This window comes from Theobroma cacao, chromosome 1, assembly GCF_000208745.1.
Source record: "Theobroma cacao cultivar B97-61/B2 chromosome 1, Criollo_cocoa_genome_V2, whole genome shotgun sequence".
Lineage (NCBI taxonomy): Eukaryota > Viridiplantae > Streptophyta > Magnoliopsida > Malvales > Malvaceae > Theobroma > Theobroma cacao.
The window spans coordinates 31,031,882-31,053,477 of record NC_030850.1 but is presented as its reverse complement, the minus strand read 5'-3'; the positions used below and the strand labels follow the sequence as shown (position 1 = coordinate 31,053,477).

Genomic DNA, 21,596 nt, shown 5'->3' with positions numbered 1-21,596 from the left:
TTACGTTTTAAATTCATTTTCTAGAGATATATAATAAAGTATGAAAAAGAAAACAAAGGCTAAAAAATGTTGAAGACGAGTGGCATATGGGTAAATTAGAGGCTTAAGCCGGGATGAAAATGGAATGCGATTATACGCCTTTAAAGTAAGTAGCGATCATTTCTGATTTCCCTCAAGCTTCCAAGTTTCGAATTTTAGGCAACTGAGGTGAGGAGTGAGGAGCAGCGCGAACAACCAGAGATCCACTGCTAAAGAATGGTATACTTTACTTCATTTCTTCTTTCTGTAAATTTTAAAGCTGATAATCTTCCTCGCTATCATTTTCTCCTTTTCTTTTAATTGCCCAGAAACGTACGATCTATAGTCGTACCATGGATGTTAAAGGTCTTGATCTAAATAGTTTCATTTTCGACATGTTTTAGATCTGTATTCTCTAAACAATCTTGAATCTTTATGGGTTTTAACAATTATGCTTTTCTGGTTTGTATCTCGTTTGATTTTTATTATTTTTTAAATTTTAGTAGTGCTTTTTGGATTAAAATTGGTTGTGCTTGCAATGCTGGTATTAAAGTTTTACTTTCTAGGCTTTATTATGAATGTTAGTGTAGGTTTTATGACGTTATTTAGGGTTTTACTTCTCTTAAGACCCAAACCTTTTAGTCAATGGCATACAATTCCTTTGTCTTCTTCAGATTTTTAGCAAGTCAGAAGCAATTTCCGCTCTGAGTTCTTTTTCTTGTTAAAAGTTTGGTTAGAGGATTATAGTTTTCTAGGTATTTGAGGATGTGATCAATTGCATTCTTAGTGTTAAACAATCTGAAGTAGGGGTTAATTGTGTATTACTCATTTGCTAATGCTGTGTGGTATGGGCTGACTAATGTACATTTTTTGCAGGACGGACATAATTCGGAAGACTCAAAGCAAAGCACTGCTGATATGACTGTTTTTGTGAGTTCTTCACCCTTTTTCATACCATGAATGATAACTGCTTTTAATTTATCACGAGGGCATAACTACTGCTAATTTTGATTTAGTCTCAACTCTTAGGTTGCAAAGTTGTGCAAGGACCATAGTTTCTGATGGATATATTTCGGCAATTATTTGCTGTGGTTGTTGACGTGCTTTTCTACTAAGTCCTTAGTAATGATCTTTTTGACTGATTTTTACAGGTGCAAAATCTTCTTCAACAAATGGTGAGTTATAATTAGACCCTCTGTTGTTGGAATAATATGTTTCTGTTATTGACAACAATTTTGTTTGCAGCAATCTAGGTTTCAAACAATGTCTGATTCCATTATTACAAAGAATATCCTTTTCATATGTTCTTAAATTTTACTGAAACATGGTTTTCCGTAGGATAGCAATGTTGTCAAAAAGAACAAGATATGGAATGTAGCTGAGTTGCTTCATTGGTGAAGTAAATGGCTTGTCCTAAACGATATGTTTGGCAGAGAAGTTTGTCTATATTTCTTTGTTGAGCTTTTTAATTTTATTGTTACATAAATAGGTTGAATGTTTTAGAGTAACCTATACTTAAGTTTTACTTTTGTCAACTTATAAGGTATTCTTGAAATAAGGCTAAGAAGCTTGGTGGGACAGTGATTTTGGACCAGTATCTGATAACTGTTTGCTGGACGGATTTGAACAAGTTTGAAACTTTGTTATGTTTTTGCGGTGTCATAGCATTACTTTAAATGGAAATAGTTAGTTAGTTACTTTAGTATTATTATGAAGTGTGGGACTTCTACTGTTTGCTTAACTCCAAAGCACTTGATGAAATGGGAAGCCGTATAAACGAGCTGGAGCAGAGCATCAATGACCTAAAAGCAGAGATGGGAGTGGAAGGCTCTCCATCTCCTTTAGCTCCATCAAAGCAGAAGTCTGATGAAGCAAAGCAAGAGGAAGGTTCAGCATGAAAATTAGCCAAAGAGCGTTTTTAGCAGTGGTTGATGATTGTAATTTGGTGGTATCTTATTTTATATGCAAACATAATTGGCGAGAGATCAGGGACATTACTGTGTGTCCACCTTTTCCTTTTCTTTTTTCTGTTTTTATTGTACTCATTATATCTTCTGTGAACTGGGAGTAACAATTATCTGCTTTTAATGCCAGTCTGGCAAATTATAGAGCGAGTTAATGAATATGAGGTGATTTGTTGTTAACATTCGTGCTCTTTCTCTGTGCAATAGCAAATACATAATTATTTAGGTTTGGTCACTAAACTTGTCATGTTGAGCATTGCTTCATTGGCCAGCCTTCTGGATGAGCAGCCGTTAACGCTAATCCTTAAATCTGTGTAGGCAATCCCAAGTGTATCAGCTTTAGCGCTTGGAAGTGCTATAGGAACTTAAAGCTGATAATTGAAGTTGTCCTTCTGAATATAATTTGTCTTAGCTCACATTTTATCTCTAATGACCTTCAGTTGAGGTATGCAAAGTAGTTGACAATATGTTGTCAGAATACATTTTGAATGCAATAGATGGTACTTCCAAATTATTTTGCATTATTGGAAGAGTGAATGACATTTCAAAACAAGTGGTATCAAAGATGGCTATGATTGTACTTGTTAGAAGAGTACGAGTTCAATTAATGTTCCCCTTTCCATTAATTGGCATATAATCATTCTGATTGGCCTACCATCATAGTACTTGCTATGGATTTTAGTTCTAGCTGACGTATTTTCATGCCTGGTTCATAATTTGCCATTGCGTGTTGGAGTTAACAAACAGGGTTGACCAGGATCTTCTCCCAGATGGTAAACCAAAAATGTCCGATCAATCTATCTCCTAGTATAAATGAAGCGAAACTGATTGAAACTTCAAGGTAATTAAGATTCGAAAGCAGCAAATTAAAAGGGCAAAGAAACACACAAGATTACATGATAACGTATCAGGGAATTTCTTCAACAACATAGATTCTCCATCTCACCAGAGAGGAGCCTGATATTCTGACTAAATCAACCTTATTGGTATATTTTTATCTTACAAATGACAAACAAAATGAGACAGGAAAAAAAACAGCGGGGGTGGGGGAGTTGCGGAATAACCTTAACTACGGCAACGGGTAATGGCACTGCAACCTCGGCTGTAGGGGTTAGCTTGTGCGCCTGGCTGACAGTTATAGTAGGATGCACCCCTGAGAGAGCATGGCACGGTGTTCCTCTGCAGAGCTCCGTAGCTTATGTACTGCGTGGTTGCCAATATGCGCCTGTTTATCTCGGAGTCCATATCAAACTCATCGTTAGTTATGCACTCAGCCATGGAGCCCTGGCAGCCAGCCTTGGTCGGAACCCAGTTGATCAAGTGGTGGTCACCACCTGCTTCGACGGTCGACAAGGAGATGATCAGAGTTGTGAGGACTAAGGAAACGGCCAGGAGAAAACCAGAGGGATTAGACATGCTGTTTGTTTGTTTGTTTTGGCTGTTGTATATTTTTCTATGCTGCAGTTGCTTAAGTCGGGACAAGAAGAGGAGGGGTGTGGCGACTTGTTTTTAAAGCTACTAATAAAAGAGTTGGAAGAATGACATTGACTAACTCCTTATTTATCCAAAATGCCACTTGACTTGGCACCAGCATTAGGTTTTTTTCCCTTGTCAAATTTCTATTTCTCGTTCCAAAATTTATTGTTCTCGAAGAAGTGGAACTCAAATGTGTATGATGAAACCATATTCAACATTTAAATGACACAGCAATAATTCTGCATAGGACAACGGTACGTAAACCTGTTCTTCAAAATATTGTAACTTGGTAAATTTCTAATTCTGAAGATGACAATGAACAAGCTCAAATTGAGGATTATATTTTTGTTATTGGCCCACACTATTATGAATATATCATTTCGTTCATAGAATATTAATAAAAAATAAATATAAAAGCATTGGACAAAGTACATGAATCCTTGGTAGTTTTGTAAATATGGAGATAATGATGGTTCAACGTCTAAGCACACCAAGAAGGCAATTGGTTGACTGATGGGGGAGGCATATATTACAGGATTGGTTTAAATCCTAGTTCGTCCAACAACCTTCCAATAGTTTGCCTGTCCTAATCCCATGACTATTAACAATAATAATGACAAAGAATAATCAGAATAATAATAAAAGCACAACCTAACCCGACAATGGAAGAACAAAGAAATGTTTTTAGTGACATGGGGGTACTTGGTCGATTCTTTGATAAGGTCCATTAGTTCAATGACTCTTGTACAAGTTCAAACAACGCCTGGATAGCTATTTAGAAAGTTTGGGGAGTCCTTGAAAATGTATGACTTGTTCAAAACCTAATACAAGAAAATGACAGAACTGGCGATGTGAACACCGCAAAACCAGAGTTTTAAAACAATAGATAATCCGTTGAAATTGCTGGCGTGTGACCTTTATTCATGGGGGTAGATCGATTTTCTATGTTATTCTAACCTTTCTTTGTCGATTTCAGTTGTGGATTCCAGATAGTAGGTGAGATTTATGTATAGTTCAGAGCCACTCAAGTGGCCTGTAAAAATATGCAAAAATGGGTTGTCAAAGTAAAATTCTAGAATTTGAGCACCGCATTATGGAACCACAAATTTTCTTCTGCAGAGTGTTGTTTTCCAAATGAGCTGACAGGTGGCTTATTCAGGTGTTTGGTCTGAGGTTTTCAGAGGCTAACAGGGTTCAAAGTTTGGGTGAGGATACTTCCTCTTGCATAGGAAAAATACATGAAGAAAGATCATGTAATCAAGATAGGCATAAAAAGGTACATTGACTCGGGTTAAAGGCGTAAGCAAATCTGAAATAATTAGTTTAATCTTATCAGATTCTTAGAAGCAAGCACAACACATGTGGCTCAAGATCCCAACCTTACCCACCCCATGGACCGACCTTGGCTCTTTCAATTCTCTATATCTCGCTCCTTTCTATGTCGATGCAACTTCCATACCATATTCGATACTTTTATATTTTGTCTAACTAACGTTTAAAAGTTGGCCATACTCAAATTTAAACTTTGATTATAATAGGTGTGTTGAAGAAGGTGAGGTTTTCTGGGAAAATAACCAGCTGTGGCACAGGGAAGAAAGGACAGTCGAGAGCCAAGAGAGAAAAAACAGAAGAAAAATGGTAACACGCCACGATGACAACACGTTTTATTTAATCAACCAACGGATATATATACACTGCTGGATGAGAGAAAAAAAAGGCAGAAATAATAAACAAACAACCAGCACCAACATCTGGCGTTACCAATACCAAGGAAATAAAGCACATGGATCTGGGCAAACCATTTGCAGCTCATACACCCAACAATCTAAACAGTGTAGTATAAAGGAGAGAAAAAAAGTAACTCGGTAAAGTCAAACCGGAAGGTAACGTTTGGTAGACGGTAAGTGAAGGACATTCTTGTAATTAACTTGTGGAGAAGCATATGACAGTGTTTGATTGACGCTTTGGGGATGAAAAAGTAATTTTATGACAATGTGATTGCAATGAGAGAGAGAGAAAGTTATTTTTCCTCTGCAAATGAAAAGTAAACAAATTTTTATTCTCCAACTTCGCTTTCGGATTTTTTTTTTTCTCTTCCTTGCCTTCTTCTCCTTCATCTTTCTTTGACTTCTTTCTCACTTTGCTCTCTTCTCCTTTTTTTTTAATACTCCGCAGGAAAGGTAGCACGTCATTAGCACATTTGGATTAAGTTTCATCATCAAGTCTAAAAATTAAAGAGATTGAGATATTGAGTTTTATGAAATTTTAATTTAAATTGTTAAAAAATTTAAAAGTGTTTTACAAAAATATATTTTTTATGTCAAAAATTAAAAAAATAAACATTTAAACGGTTTAGAATACAAAAAATTTATTAAAAAATTCAGAAAATTTGAGAGAGAAAAGAGTTTGGGTGCCACGCTTATAAAAAAAAGAAAACTTTAGACAAATTTAAAATAATATATCTATATAAATGTTTTAAATGTAATATTCTTAGTAATATATCAAACGCAATCTAAATGTAAACAACAACGTAACTAACTACGTAAAGAAAAGTACTAAACGGCAGCCTAAATACTCAGGTGACTGAGCTTCCTTTCTTCTTCAATCTTTAAACTATCTTTGCTTCCCGCGCATTCTCCATCGATTCTCTGCTGTAAATACTAAGTAGCAAGGCAAATACCACAATCACTCAATAAGTCATTTGGCTATCCGAAGCCAAGAAGATGGTAATCATGAATCTCTAGGGGAAGTTGCTACATTTTATGTTACCATAAATTTGAGCTCAAAAAGGTCGAAAACAAAACATATGCTGAAACTGTTGAAAGTATTCCTGGCGCCCTGAAAACCTTGGAACAACATTTGACTGCGAATTGGGGTATGAAGGATAGGTTCAATGTTTCAACTGTCTAACACAAATGGAAGTTAATTAATTGAAAACTATAATATGATCATTCATCCAATAACGTGAAGGGAGCGCTCGCTTACCCCAATAAGACTGATAATCCCCCATTAAAACGCTAGTATTAAGGGTGGAAAAAAGAAGCAGTGTGCTGGCTTGTGCAATTATTGCACACAACAAAAAAAAAAAAAAAAAAAAACAAAGCCAATAAAGTCCACCATAAAGGCTGCCTCCCCCCTCCGAAAAGGAAAGAAAAAGAAATGAGAGATAAAAGGATACAGGTCAACCATTGTTAAAACTTAGAAATAGTGAAATAACAGATGACCAGAATTAATTTCTTTATTTTGTCCCAAAGTTTGCATGTTCAATTTTACAAAGCAATAACACAATGCTTAAAGTATGGATGTAGAATCTCCTGCTGTGTAAAAGGACCATGGAAGAAAAACATGTATTTCTAATGCGTCACTAATCAGCAACAGGAAAGATCCCCATCAGCCACACAATCTGTTCTGTCTTCGTTCAAAGCATACTCAAGTAAGAGTTGCTGACAGAGATCCTATCTTTCTAGTTTGCTTAGCAATGCTTCCATTGGTGGTAGCTCCTGCACTATTTGTGGCCAATCAGGCATTCCCTGCGAACATGAAAATTTACCATGATAAAGAGGAGAAAAGTTCCAATTTTTCGTCATTGGTTATTGTAAACCTAAGATGGAGAATATAGAGCTTAGTGCGCAACTGACCCACATCACCACATGGTAGTTAAGTATAAGGAAATATTAAGATGTCCTCAAGTGCAGAACTTTTACTACTTTGGGGTCTATAGTCATTAATTCAGGTCATCCCAGTCAGTGACAACTGATAACTAAGGAGGTTTATAAGATTTATTTAATAGCCTTACAGGAAATGAAAACAGCAGCTGATATAAAACCAAGCAATGCTTTGAGTGTGTTCATAAATTTCAAAATTTTAAGCAACTAAAATCAGCCATCAGTTATAACTCTTCCTAAGTTACCGCCATGACACAATCTGATAATCAACGTATATGTTATTATCTCAGCCCAAGAAGAGGAACTGGCACAATTTTCCGAGAAATGTTCTTACTTTTCCTGATCTTCGAACTCGACCATCTAGGCGCAAAATTATGTACACATCCTCACCAGGAGTAACTCCTTCAGACTTTTGTTGGTCCCTGATCCACCTGAAATGAGTAAAAATCTTTAGTTAAAAGATTAGAAGAGGAAAAAAAAGCTAACCAAAGAAAAGATGTCCATTCACAATTTGAGCCTATCACTGATAATTGAGTAGTAATCAATGGTTTGAAACAGTTTGTCAAGACACAGTCCTTTTCTGACCTCAAGAGATGCTTTACAGCACAACTTTTTTTATCTAATTTCTAAAACAGGGATAAAACAATAACGTAAAAGTATGGAGTAGCAGGTTACCTTTCCCATTCTTCAGGTGATACAACCTCCGCCCTAAATCGAATTTCAGCTTTCAACTTTGATTTTGCAGTTATAGATTGAGCTCGTTTCTCAAAGTCTTCCTGCCATGACACCAAGACATAAAGTGTCAAGAAAGCAACAAATGTTTCAATCAAAAACCATATTTGGTGCATGCATTTAATTTTTCACAACTTAAAATTCCATGTAAAATTGATTGCTATAAGCAGCAAGCCTATGCATCTATGACATTCCAGCACAAATACACCTAAGCATAAAGATGCAGTCACATGTACAGCACAAAGTACACTTCTAAGAAGTCTTAGTAACTATACAAATGACGATAAAGTAATAAGTGAAGAAGAACTATATCCTCGTATGGCCACTAATCTACTATAGGTTAGCAACTTGTATTTTACCCCAATAGAAGGAAGAGCAACTGCTGCCTTTGGAGAAGCCCCAAAACCCTTCTTCTCCACTTGTGGTGTTCCACCTTCACCCCAAATGACAGGAACTACAAGAACACCTCGCCTGAGGAGCTCAGTTCGAAATCTCTCAGCCTTTTGTATGGCCAACGAAACTGTTTCCTTTTTCCCCGCTAAAATAACCTGAATCCAACCTTCAATCAGAATGTAATGACAAAAACCGTATAGATAAAGGGCGAGCGTATAAAATGCGTCAGCATGTAAGTTAGAAAAAAACACAACTTAAAGTTAAACTTGACATATATTTAGATCACCAAGTAGGAAATGACAGTGCATTAAGATGTATCTACACTCAATCAGGGTAGTAGATATCAATGTAATCTTCTATAGTAAGTCTAGAAGACTTTTGATCTAATGGTAAGTCTCATTTTTTTCCTTATATCCTCCCTTTTTTGTCTCCATCCCCACTCCAAGCAGTGGCATTCACTACAAAAAATGTAGAAACAGAAAACAAAACAGATAATTTTTATGGTCACAGCGTTCTGGTTGCTCTCGTCACAGGGGTGTCCACAAGGCATATAACAACAATTAAAGAAACACATAGAGCTATTACAGGTAGCTGTCCTGCTTCATTTATTAATTATTAGCCTAAATTTTAATACTTTGATTACTTTGGAAATGTGTCAAGTATATTGGCTAAAATCAGTACAAGAAATGTATTATCCGGTGATGAAATGAGATGAAGGTTTCAGTTCTTCATTGCTTATGGTTGGCAACATTATCTTTGAAGACTATACTTTTACAGTGACCATGCAGGCATAAAATTTGTAATGATCTATCTAAAGTTTGCAGTCATGAAGCAGCAAGAACTTGCAAGCAAAATTCAAACAATAAATAAAATGAAAATTTTAATACTAACTGGCCTAACAGTGTCTCGTAACTGCATGAGTTCAACAACCCGATTGGTGGAAAGGCGCAAAGGCAACCTAGAGAGAGTTTCATCTCGGGATATTTGTGCAAGTTGCTCTTCCTCCTTCTTGTTGTCCCAGAAGAATAATGCCACAAGAACAATGATACCTGCAGATAGCTGATTCAAAAACTTAGTCATTTTACAAAAGCCAGTTACAAATTATTAGCTTGAGGGTCACGCCAACACATCCAAACAAAAAACCAGAGATTAACTCATCAATTGACACACATAACACGTGCACACACTTAGCATAACTGATCTCCTTGTTTACCTCCAATATTTATGGCAGCATTGCCTGCAGTTTCCCATAGATCAGGAGCACCATCATCACCTTTAATAGCACTAAATAGCCTAGGTAGAGTGAAGAACAGTGAAATTCCAGCAGCTGCAGAGAATGCCACATAAAAAAATCTCCTAACCCCACGAAATGGGGCCTGGACTTCACTGATAAGTTTGAGATCTCTTCGAAAACTGTAGCCTATATCTTCTCCGCCCAGCCTGGCCTGGAAAGATAACAAATAATTATGAAGAAAACAAACTTTCAGTAATTTGATCCTCATGGGGATGAATTACTTTCATTTGATTCCATCACTTTTGCATTTAGGATACTTGGTGGGTATTGGGAAAGGGGAGTGGCAGGAAGAAAACTTATGCAACAAACCTCTTCTTGCAATTCCTTGAACTCAGGCGATGCTCTGAAGGAGGCCAAATCAGGATCATTTAAAATTGTACCAAATTTGAGGTTGTAGTCTCTCAAAGCTGTCCGCAGACAATCAGCAGCTTTCTTTCCTTCCCCTCTTCCTACAAAAAAAAAAAAAAATGAAAGATTGTTAGTTAGTGCAGCCCTTTTTAGTAATAAATTATTAGTTGAGATTAATGCACAGGAGTTTCATAACACGAACAAATATGTTACTTCAAACCAGATTCCCAGAACCTTCTATTGGATACTCATGTATGGGGGAATTTCAAAAAAGAAGAGTCCAGCGAAGTTGGCAGACAGATAGAGTATCCATTCATGTAATAAGAGTATGTATTTTTGAATACTATAGATAAGCTACTTTCCAGGTGCAGCTGGGAGAGTATAATGGTAGCATTATGTTTGGCAAATTACCTCTTTCCTAAAGTACATGTCAATTTCTAGAATCCTTCATGATAATTTGAAGTTCTAACTATTAACAAAAGAAGGAAAAAACATTAGAAATCCTTACCTGTAGGCATGACAGCATGCTTTGTTATAGAGAGCAGCTTGAGCTTCCTCAGGGTTTGGATCTAAAGTAAGGGCTGTTTCAAACTGGATTAAAGCATCTTTAACCTGAAATATCCATTTAACTTAAAGGCACTGTTTTACAAAAAAATGATTTGAATTTACAAATAGAAAATATGGGTTCCATAGGTAAGTTTTTGCCAGTGATGCAGAACAATGTGCTATCTGAGACTATCTACTTCTGAAAAATGTGATCAATAACTTCATAAGAGTAATTTGGAGCAGCATTATCATTGAAATCATTAATCCAGAAATCAGTCTCAGTTGTCATAGATAGGAGTTTGCTCTTTGCTGAGCAAGGGTTGATTTGCATCAGAATAATAAAACAAGCACGATTTCGCTCCTTGGATTACAAAATAATGTTAGAATGGCACGATACTCTACGATTTAACATACGGTAAAGTTAAGGTCTTTAATATACCGGACCACAAGAGCAATATGCTGCAACCTTAAACAGGATATTATAGAATACTTGTTCAATGTGGAAACCTGTCCAATATATCAATAGCATAGAGAAAAGCAAAAATTTAAAAAAAAGAGTATATTTTCAAGTTAGCATCATAGCGTAGCCAATTTCATACTGACATTGACTAAATGAGTATATACTATCTAAAGTAGCATCCAATCATTAAGAACAGAAAAACAAAAGAACTAAAAGCTTTGGCTCTAATTGCAAAAGAATCTCTCAAATTGAAAACACCCACATTGCAAAACTAAAGCATGAAAGGAATAATACGTACGCGTCCTTTGGAGAAGAGGGAGAGGCCCAGATTGACACAAGACTCTGCAGACTGAGTGTTGGCCTCTGGGGACTGGGAAGTCGAAGAGGAAGAGCAAGAAACTATAAAGATATGAGCCTTGTGAGAATTCACAAGCGTTTCTTTTTTGGGAAACCATGGCCTTGATATTGCTCTTGTCCTTGAATTCGAGAAGCAGAGGAGTTGCTGGTTCAGTGCCAGAGCAGACACAGCCATTCAGATATAGCGTGTCCCGACTTCGGACCAAACTAGACTGTTTATCTAACTGGATTTTAGTAGAATTTCTTTTTAAAGTTTCAATTTTCTCGTGGCAAATTAAGTACCACACGTTGTCGCTGGCGCTGCTGACTTATGCTTGCGACGTTGTCGTTTTATGTACACTTATATCATAAGAGTAAGCAGTTCAAGTCAACTCGGGAGGGAGTCGTTACTCGTTACAATTTACAGTAGCCCTCAATGGATAAAAGCGACTGTAAAGCAGTTTTTTGTCCGAAATTAGTAAATTAAAGAAATTTCTTAAAGATGAATCATGTTGACGTGGGAACTTGAAGACATCAAGTTAATTATAAAATAATTTATTTTTTTATTAATTATCTTAAAGACGTATAGTTATACTAATTCAAATTCACTATTTTTATCTCTTAAATTAATTCTCCCAACCTACAAGTCCAAAAGTTCAAATTAAGTCTTCCAAACTACAACACAAATTCAAAAGAAGATGAAGATTTCGAAGACTCACAGCTCCTCGCTCCTCCAAGTGTCTCATTCAACCTTTGAAGAAGTGAAGAAATTTCGAAGAATGCTGATATTAGGCTTCAAGAGTTTTCAAGAATTTCCTTTTTGATCTTCTTTTAGTCTAAGGAAAGGGACTAATTTGTTTGTGTTAGAATATTGAACTAGAAGATACTAAAAAGGCTTCAACGCATGTATAAATATCATTGTCCTTAAGTTAAGGTTTTATTCGTCTTTATTTATAGTGTGCAAAAGAGTTATCAGCCTATACACCTTAAAGACACAATGAAACCCAGTGATTGAAAATGTTTTGCACTGACAAAATCAATCTATTGAGCACTCACTGGAGTATGACAATATTATCAAACTTTTATAAGATTTTTCTGCAAAAAAATGATGTAGAAGAAAACTTGGAGAATGTTGAGAAAGGAATGAGAGTTGTTGTTATTGCTTTCTATTGTACGTTCTGTTATTTAAAGGAGGGTCCTTTTTATAGGCGTAAGTGCTTATTCATAATCGACACAGTTCTATCTGTTTCAAACAGTCACAACTATTGATCTTTTTCAACAGATGTGATTTTTTTTATTTTTTTATTTTCAATAGACATGACTTTTTTTTTATTTTCTAATTTTCAATAGACATAACTTTTTCTTTTATTGCAACATGGGATTGTGTCCCATATTTATTTGAAAAAGGTTCAACAATCCCTCACAATTTTCAAATTAATCCACATTTTTTATAATTTTGGAAATCGATTGCATAAATGAAAGTGTCTTCTGATTTAACTTTCATTCAATGAAAAACATGTTAAAGTTAATCAAAATTGCATGGTAGACTATACTTTGAACCATATATTCCATTTGATTAACCAAACACATCTCACATGATGATTTCAATACCAATGATTGCACAGTATCCGATGACGCTTTTAACCATGTGTCTGCATCTTCTTTTCGTGAGTGCCGTTAGAGCCAAGCTCTTGAGCTCTTAGAAGTAGCCACATTTCATCCTCACATAGGTAGATTCCATCAAGAATGCCCCTGCAATTAAAGCGTTCTAACAAGTTTATGTTATGGTGTATTAAGAGTATACAACCTATCATTTCCTTACCACTATGGGTACTTAGCACTTTACTTGGGATGGAATATAATATATCATATTATAGTGCTAGCAACCACATATAGATGATGTACTTTGTTTCATTGAACTCAAGAGTTGACGTTAAACCAAGCGTTGAGTTGAGTTTCCACCATGGGTGACTTTCAATTTATGAACTTGAGCCCTATCCCCTTTTAAGTCTCATTTACACTATCTTTAGCAATACTTTTTATTAAAAGATCTGTCAAGTTTTCACTAGACCTTAAAAAAGTTATAGTGATCACTCCATTGAAAATTAATTGTTGGACATAGCTATATCTTAATCCAATATGTCTAGACTTTTTATTATACACTTGATTATTTGTTTTTGTTAGAGTTGCTTCATTATCACAATAGACAAAAGTTGGAGAAATTGGTTTAGACCATAAAGGCACACCACAAAGTAAATTTCTTAGCCATTTGACTTCTTTGGCTAATGTAATAAATTCAGCTGCTATGTAGAATTTATTATACATGTTTGTTTCTTGGACTCCTAAGAAATAGCACCCTTACCAAGCATAAAGATCCATGTGCTTGTGGAAGCATGATCTTCTAAACTTATAATCCAGCTAACATCTGAATACCCTTCTAGTATTGATGGATATTCATTATAGCAAAGTCCATAATTGATTCTTTTCTTTATGTACCTTAGTAATCTATTTATGGCTTGTCAATGCGAAATACTTGGATTACTTGTGTACATGTCATTGCATACATTAAGCAACTAATCATTCTTGTATATTGTAATTGATTAGCAATCCTACCAGCATTAGGTAATAATTTAATTTGAGGATCCATGGGTATAGATGCTAGAATTCAATTACTAAGATCAAACTTTTTAAACACTATTTCAATGTAGTGCGATTGTGATAAAATTATGTTATTTTCATCTCGAAATATATTAATACCTAGTATGACATTCGCTACATCCATATTTTTCATTACAAAGTTATTTAACAGAAACTTCTTTGTCTCTTTGACTTGTTCCAAATCCATACAAAAAATAAGTATATCATCTGCATATAAACAAATTATAACACCTTTTTTCATTTTGAAATTTGCTATATATGCACTTGTCATATTCATTTATGTTGTAACCATTGGGTAAAATGACTTCATCAAATTTTTGATGCTATTATTTTGGTTCTTGTTTAGGTCTATACAACGATTTGAAAAGCTTATAAACTCTATGCTCTTGTCTTGAAACAATAAACTTTTCTGGTTATTCCATTTAGACTTCTTTTTCTAATTCACCATTTAAAACTGCTGTTTTGACATCCATTTAGTGAAATACCAACTTATAAATTGATGTAAGGGAGATTAGAATTCTAATTGTAGCAATTCTTGCTATTAGAGCATAAGTATCAAAGTAGTCAATCGTTTACCGTTGCGTAAAGCTTTTGGCTACTAATCTTGCTTTATACTTGTCTATGGTTCCATTCACTTTCAGTATCTTTTTCTTCAAATAACTAAGGCTTAATCTCTTTTTCTTCCATTGCTCATATGGGGTTTTCTTAGTTTCCTTTTTAGAAACTTTATTTAATATGTGACAAGTTGTTAATAAAGCTTCTCCCTAAAAACCTTTTCCGAGACTTGCGTATGATAACATAACATTTACCATTTCAGTCAAAACACTATTTTTCCTTTCTACCACACCATTATGTTATGATGTGTAAGGTGTTGAAATATGATGGATTATCCCAATAGAGGCAAAATAACTTGGTCTATAATATTCTCCATCTCTATCTAATCTTAAACTCTTGATGAAAGATTCACATTGTAATTCAACTTTTGTTTTATGACCTTAAATTTATGAAGCACTTCATCTTTAGAACGCAACAAATATACGTAACAATAACTCATCAATGAATTTGACAAAATATTTCTTTCCAACTAATGTAGGTGTACTATGCATATCACCCACATTACTATGTATTAGTTCAAGTAATTTAGTATTTCTTTTAACTTTTGGAAAAAGGACTTCTAGTTATTTTTGTTAGCATGCATGTATTGCATTTATCAATATTTTGATTAAATTCTAGAATTAAGTCCATTTTATACATAGCATTTTATCTTTTATAATTTAAATGTCCTAATCCATAATGCCATAAATAAAAAGATTCAACCATATAAGCAAAAATAATTATTTTATTCCTATTATTATTAATAATATTTAATTTGAACATTCCGTTATACATGTAACCTTTCCCACCAAACATTCCCCTTTTGGATAGAGTGAATTTATATGCCTCAAGTACAAGCTTGAAACCAAACTTGTTTAATAGACTTCTAGACATTAAATATTTCCTAACTTCTGGGACATAGTATACATATTTCAAAATTAAAGTTTTTCCAGAAGTGAACTCAAATTCAATAGTCATTTTGCCTTTAATTACTGATGTAGAAGAATTTTTCATGTATAAGAAATTTCCACACTCACTTGTTGCGAAATTCTTGAAAAGGCTATTGTCATTGCATACTTGCTTTGTTGCTCCTGAATCAGACATCATTTTCTTTAAGCACATTGATTTCAAAAATCATGGCTACAAAATTTTTAGAAGCATTTCTTCTTGAATAATAATTTTTCTTTTTCAATAATCGATATTCTTTATCAAAATGTCTTGATTTTTCACAATAGAAGCATGCGTTTTTTTTTGTCTTTAGAAATCAGGCCATTGACAATTTGTTTGAACTTCTTTTTGATAGATTTAATGGTCTATCCTTCCTTCACAATGTGCACTTTGGCTTCACTAGAAACAACAACTTGTTCTTGTTTCCTGTATTCCTTTTCAATTTGAAGATGATTTACCAAAGCCTCAAGAGTTATTCTTCTTTCTTGTGTTTCAGATTTCTTTTAAAGTCTTTCCATGATGGAGGAAGTTTGTCTATAATAAAAGATACAAGTATAGTTTCATCAATGTTCATGTTATATAGTTTAAATTGATTAAGTATTCTTTCAATTTCTCGCAGTTATTCTATAATAAAATGTCCATTAGCCATTTGATAATTAATAAAGCGACTGACAAGAAATTTCTTACTTATTGCATCTTCTGTCATGTACTTAACTTTCAGTTTGTCTCATAATTCTTTAATAGTAGCCTCATTCTAGTATGTGTCAAATAATTCATTAGCCAGACCATTCAAGATGTGACCCTTGCACAAATAATTGACATTGTCCCATTTTTGCCTTTCTCTGGTTGCAACAACACTCATTTTCACCCTTTTTGGTCTAGGTGTAGTCAAGACATAGACAACCTTCAATGTTGACAATAGCAAATGCATCTTTTTCTGTCATCTTAAAAAGTTACCACCATCAAACCTACCCAATTTCATAAAAGTCAGTATCATAATGTGTGGGTCAGGGAACTCGACCACTCGATGTGAAATTTTGGGAATCACCATCAATATTTTTTATGAGATGTGATTGGACTCATATTAAATTCGTTCTATTTGATGAGGTCCTAAATTGATTTTAAGTTTGTTTAAAGAACAAAAACTTGATTTACAAATTTTAGAGTTAAGTTTGGGAGCACGATTACGTACGAGGAAGGTATTAGCATTCCCACGACATTCGTTCAAAGAACGATATCAATTAATCATGTGTTATCCTTGTTCAACCTTAATTCTTGATTTTTATCCTATTTCCCTTAATTATAATTTATTATTCTATTTTTATATTTATTTGTGACCTAAAGTTTATTATTTGGTTTTACGGGTGTGACGTGTACATGATGCAAATTATGGAATGTATGGCATAAATCTTGATAAATGTCAAATGAAAACCTTTTATTGAGAATATTTCTTGAATTCGCTTATCATATTAGTGAGATTCAAGGATACTCTCTCACCTAGGGGATTACTCAAGAAAATTTACCTTTGCAAGCTTATCAAGTAAATCCCATCATTGGAATAATCATTTGTGAACAAAGACAATATTTTCATGTAATTTAAACCTTAATATAAGTAAAAGGTTTTCATTAAGAACATTTTTTTAGCCCTTCCATCATACTGATAAGACCCAAAGATATCATTTCATTTAGGAAAATTTTCAAGTGAACTCACCTTCGCAAGCTTTCTCAAAAAGTCCCATTATTGGAGACTTGACTTGTATACAAAATATACCAAGATGCTATGACATTTACATAATGCAATGATGGTGTGTGGCACGCTATAATTTTTAATATTAATTGTTATTCATACCCTATGTTCATCTTTATTATTATTTTTCCTTTTTATTTCATTTTTGTTTTATGCCTTTTCTATTTTATTAAAGTCCCTTTTTTTTATCATATTTTAAAAATAATATTTATTTGGATTAGAATATTGGGACTTAACATTAAAACTCTTCCATCATACTAGAGGAGTTTAAATCAAATCCCTCACCTAAAAAAGTTAACTCAAGAGTGCTATTTCTCATATCTCGAGTACATATTATAACATCGACATAATCCAAGCAACCATCTTATATTATATTTTATTTTCCTAATCATTCATTCTATATGGTCACCTTTTAAACTACTAGAATTCTATTTTATATTTTTATTTTTGTCATGCATATACATATACATATATATTTGTCATCCTCCTACCTATTTATATTTTTTAAAAAAATCAATTAAACTAAAAAGGCTAATGCATATTATGTGAATATGAAGACTTAATATCAATTAAACTATAAAGTATATGGCCCAACAGCATAGAGTAAATAGCATAGCCCAAATAAAGTCTAAACCACAAAAACATAATATAGCCCAAACTACAAAGTCCAAGGTCCATACCTGGCTTAGGGTTAGAATAGCTCAAGATTGTTGGATAATGATATGTGGGCCCATTTGAAACTCCTTCAAGCCACTTTTTTTCTCCTTTCTTATAGTTTAGAATGCACCATTTGGTGCTCAATAGTAATCAACATCAGCTTCAAACAACTTTTTCCCTATTTCTTCTTTTTCTTGAAACACAACCTCTTTTCTCTTTTTTTTCTAACAAAGAAACTCTTATCTTTTTTTTAGCCTAGGTTTTTTTTCTTTTTCCTCAACAACAAGAAAACACTCTTTTCTTTCTCTCTCTCTTTTTTTTTTTTCAATAGCCAGGAAAAAAACCTCCTCTATTGTTGCATTTTTTAGGGTATTTATAGGCATTTTCTTAGAATTTTCCATTTAATTGCAAATCCCTTCAAATTAGTTTGATTTGATTTGATTTTATTTTGTTGGGATCAATTTCAAGGATTTTATGGAGAAATTTTAGAAATTTGGTACAAGGAGGAAAGGTTGACTGCCATGACAGCCAACTTTTCCTTTTTTTTAATTAATTAATTTATTTTATATTTTTTTTTGTGAAAATTAGGCTTGTAGCCCAGTTAATAAATTGAGTCATAGACCCATTAAATCTTGAAGCCTCACTAAAAATGAATAAGCATATACATAAAGAAACAAAAATAAAATGAAAGTAAAAGAATAAAAATAATAAAATAAGATAAAATAAAAGAAATCATGCCCGGACAAAATGAAGTGTTTACAGTTGCCCATCTTTGCGCGTTTTCTAAGTATTAGGAATTATGCAAACACATAGACAATGATTTTGTTTGGATAGACGATCAAAATCTTGTTGTGATCAAGACTCATCTCAAAATGAGTTTGTTCTAACACTTTCTGATGTAATCAAGATTTGAATTATCTCATAATAGGTTTGATTAATGCGAATCCAACTTATCTCAAAACAAGTTTAATTTGACAATTTTTGAAACTCCTAAATTTAATCTAGGCTTGACATATCTCACAATAGATTCAACTTTAATAATTCTTATATTTAATTTAGGCTCAACTTATCTCAAAATAGGTTTGATTTATGATTCTTAAGTTTCTAAACTTGATCTAGGTTTGGCCTATCTCAAAACAGGTTTGATTTATAAATTCTTGAAATTCTTAGACTTAACCTAAGCTTAACCTATCTCAAAATAGGTTTGATTAAAAAAATTGGAATTCTTAGACTTAATATAAGCTCAACATATCTCAAAATAGGTTTAACTTAAAAAAATTAAAATTCTTAGACGTAATCTAGACTTGACCTACCTCAAAATAGGTTCAATTTAAAAATTTGAAATTCTTAGATTTAATCTAGGCTCAACCTATCTTAAACCAGGTTTGATTTAAAAATTTGAAATTTCTAAACTTAATCTAGGCTCAACCCATCTCAAAATGAATTCGATTTTAAAATTTCATGAGTGTTTGTATGATGCTCTCTAAATGTCCAGCATGGTAATGTAATGAATATGAAATGCTTTCATGTTCATGGTTCACTAAGGTTTCTTGACCTTTCCTTTGTTTATTCCTCATTCAATCCTTTGGTAGCTCCTCTTCCACCTCATTACCCATTTTTAAACTCGTTTAGCTAAATCTGGGAGTCTTTCATTTTGCATTTGATTATTTTCTCATCTTGGGGATCTCCTTTTATTTCACCTTTAAGTATTTTGTTGAACAATGAACATAGTCTCTTATTTAATTAACCCATTTTGTACCAATCATTATTTATATTGATGACAATCACGATACGAAATTGTATAAAGTGAGAAACAAGAATTTGAAAAAGAAAGGAATGAGAATTTCATGTTAAAAAATGCATATAACTCGAGAAAAGGTGGTTTACAGACTAATCACTATATTAGTAATATTAGCTCAATAATGATGAGAAAAAATTTCCAAGATGGGGGATGAATTGGGTTTTCTTTTAAAAAATTTTCTACCAAGTTGAATTTTGAAGCTTGATGACAAGTTTTTCAAATTTTGTTTTCTTTTTGAAACTAACCAAAAGAAATGAATAAACAAGTTAAAAATAGATTCTTAAAACTCTTCAAAGTGAAGTGTGTAAATAAAAAATATAAAGTAACTTGAAGAGTAAATCAAAGAATAAAACAAGGTAAGCGCAGATTTTCAAAACTCTTCAAACCAAAGTAAAAAGCATAAGTATTTCAAAGTGAGTCAAAAGTGATTTGAAGATTGAGTTGAAGAAAAAGCAAGTTCAAAAACAAATGTTCAAATTTTTTCACAATCAAGCAAAATGCACAAATAAGAAGTAGTGAAGAGTAAAGGGAAAATGCATAAGTTCAAGAGTAAAAAGAAAAACACAAATCATTTATAGAGGTTCGACCCTCTCTATAGGTGCCTACATCCTCTCTCTTGGCTCATTAAAGAGTTTGCAATCTACTATAAAAATTGCCTTTTAAAAGTTCAAGCATAACCTTTATACATTGCCTTTTCGAGATGATCAAGCGTAATCTCACATAATGCCTTTTTATTGGAGCAAGCATAACCCATTACTTTTTGAAGGGTCAAGGATAACGTCACTACATTTTAAAGGCTTGACTATAACCTCTCTACCTTTCAAGGGTTAAGCATAACTTTTTATTTTTTAAAGGATCAAGCATAACCTTACTACTTTTTAAAGGCTTAAGCATAACCTTTTTGCCTTTTAAAGATTAAGCATAACTTCAGCCTTTTCAAGGATTAGGTAGAACCTTTATAACACTGCTTTTCAAAGGTTAAGGCATAACCTTTCTTTATTACAAGCTTAAAGCAAATGATACCTTTAAAAGGTGGATTTTGCTTAGCAAGTACATGGAGGAAGAGTTTGGTAGAGCTAAAGAATGATTACAAAAGATGTGAGTGAAAGCACAAAGAATTTGAAGCACAAAGTAGCTCACAAGCTTTTTGAAAAAATATGAATGGCTTGCCCTAGCTTGGTTTTTCTCTCTTTTTCCTTTACTTCTTCATCTCATTTGATTCTTGATCAAATGATCTTTTTCTCAACTCCTTTCTCACCTAAAATGTGTTGGAGAAGTCTCTTTTATACTTGGAAAAAGTTTATAGCTATTGGGAATGACTTGGTGGAGAAATTAGTCATTTTTCTTATCTTTTTTGTGTCTAACAGTTACTTTTTGGAGTCTGAGAATCGATTTTTCATTTCTAAGGTGTTGATTCTTCTTACCTAACTTAGAGTTTAGAGCTTTCCATTTTCTAAGAATTGACATCTTTTTCACTAAGTGTCGATTCTTTTTGTTATCCTTCAAGTTTGTAACTTTCTGTCTTTTCTCAGAATCCACATGTTAATTTTTTGGTGTTGATTTTTTGTGAATATTTGGGTGCTAAATTGAAAATTCAAATTTGATCTTGAACGTTCCATTATTATCCATTTTCCTCCAACTTTTCTTCTTTTCCAAGTTTCTGACTTTTTTCTTTGAAGCTTTCAGAATTGACATGTTGTCTTCCAAGTGTCGATTATTGATCTGTCCAGTAAGCTTCCAAAATCGACATGTTGTCTTCCAAGTGTTGATTATTGATTTGTCTAGTAGCTTATCTAAGTATTCCATATTGCAAGAATCGGTGTTTCCTTTTTCAATAGTTGATTCCTTTTGCTTGAACTTGAGATTCAAAGTGTATAAAAGATTTTTTTCTTTCACAAAACAACCTCAAACACAAGTTCAAATGTCAATCAAGTAAGAAAACATAAAAGCACATCAAAA

At 33.4% G+C, this 21,596-nt stretch overlaps 3 protein-coding genes across 3 annotated transcripts; 1 reads left to right on the top strand and 2 right to left on the bottom strand.

Annotated features, from left to right (window-relative positions):
• LOC18613532 (heat shock factor-binding protein 1) lies at nucleotides 44-2,164 on the top strand. Its single transcript, XM_007050807.2, has 5 exons — nucleotides 44-258; nucleotides 895-948; nucleotides 1,170-1,193; nucleotides 1,264-1,306; nucleotides 1,771-2,164. Exons 1-5 carry the CDS (start codon nucleotides 256-258, stop codon nucleotides 1,914-1,916), a joined length of 270 nt encoding a protein of 89 aa, XP_007050869.1. The 5' UTR covers nucleotides 44-255; the 3' UTR covers nucleotides 1,917-2,164.
• Nucleotides 2,811-3,581, bottom strand: LOC18613531 (rapid alkalinization factor). The gene has a single exon (XM_007050806.2). It carries the CDS (start codon nucleotides 3,396-3,398, stop codon nucleotides 3,048-3,050), a length of 351 nt encoding a protein of 116 aa, XP_007050868.2. The 5' UTR covers nucleotides 3,399-3,581; the 3' UTR covers nucleotides 2,811-3,047.
• On the bottom strand, nucleotides 6,664-11,475 carry LOC18613530 (protein LOW PSII ACCUMULATION 1, chloroplastic). Its single transcript, XM_018114188.1, has 9 exons — nucleotides 11,195-11,475; nucleotides 10,399-10,502; nucleotides 9,852-9,987; nucleotides 9,462-9,693; nucleotides 9,140-9,297; nucleotides 8,215-8,403; nucleotides 7,799-7,899; nucleotides 7,458-7,554; nucleotides 6,664-6,988 (listed from the first exon to the last, which is right to left on the bottom strand). Exons 1-9 carry the CDS (start codon nucleotides 11,426-11,428, stop codon nucleotides 6,914-6,916), a joined length of 1,326 nt encoding a protein of 441 aa, XP_017969677.1. The 5' UTR covers nucleotides 11,429-11,475; the 3' UTR covers nucleotides 6,664-6,913.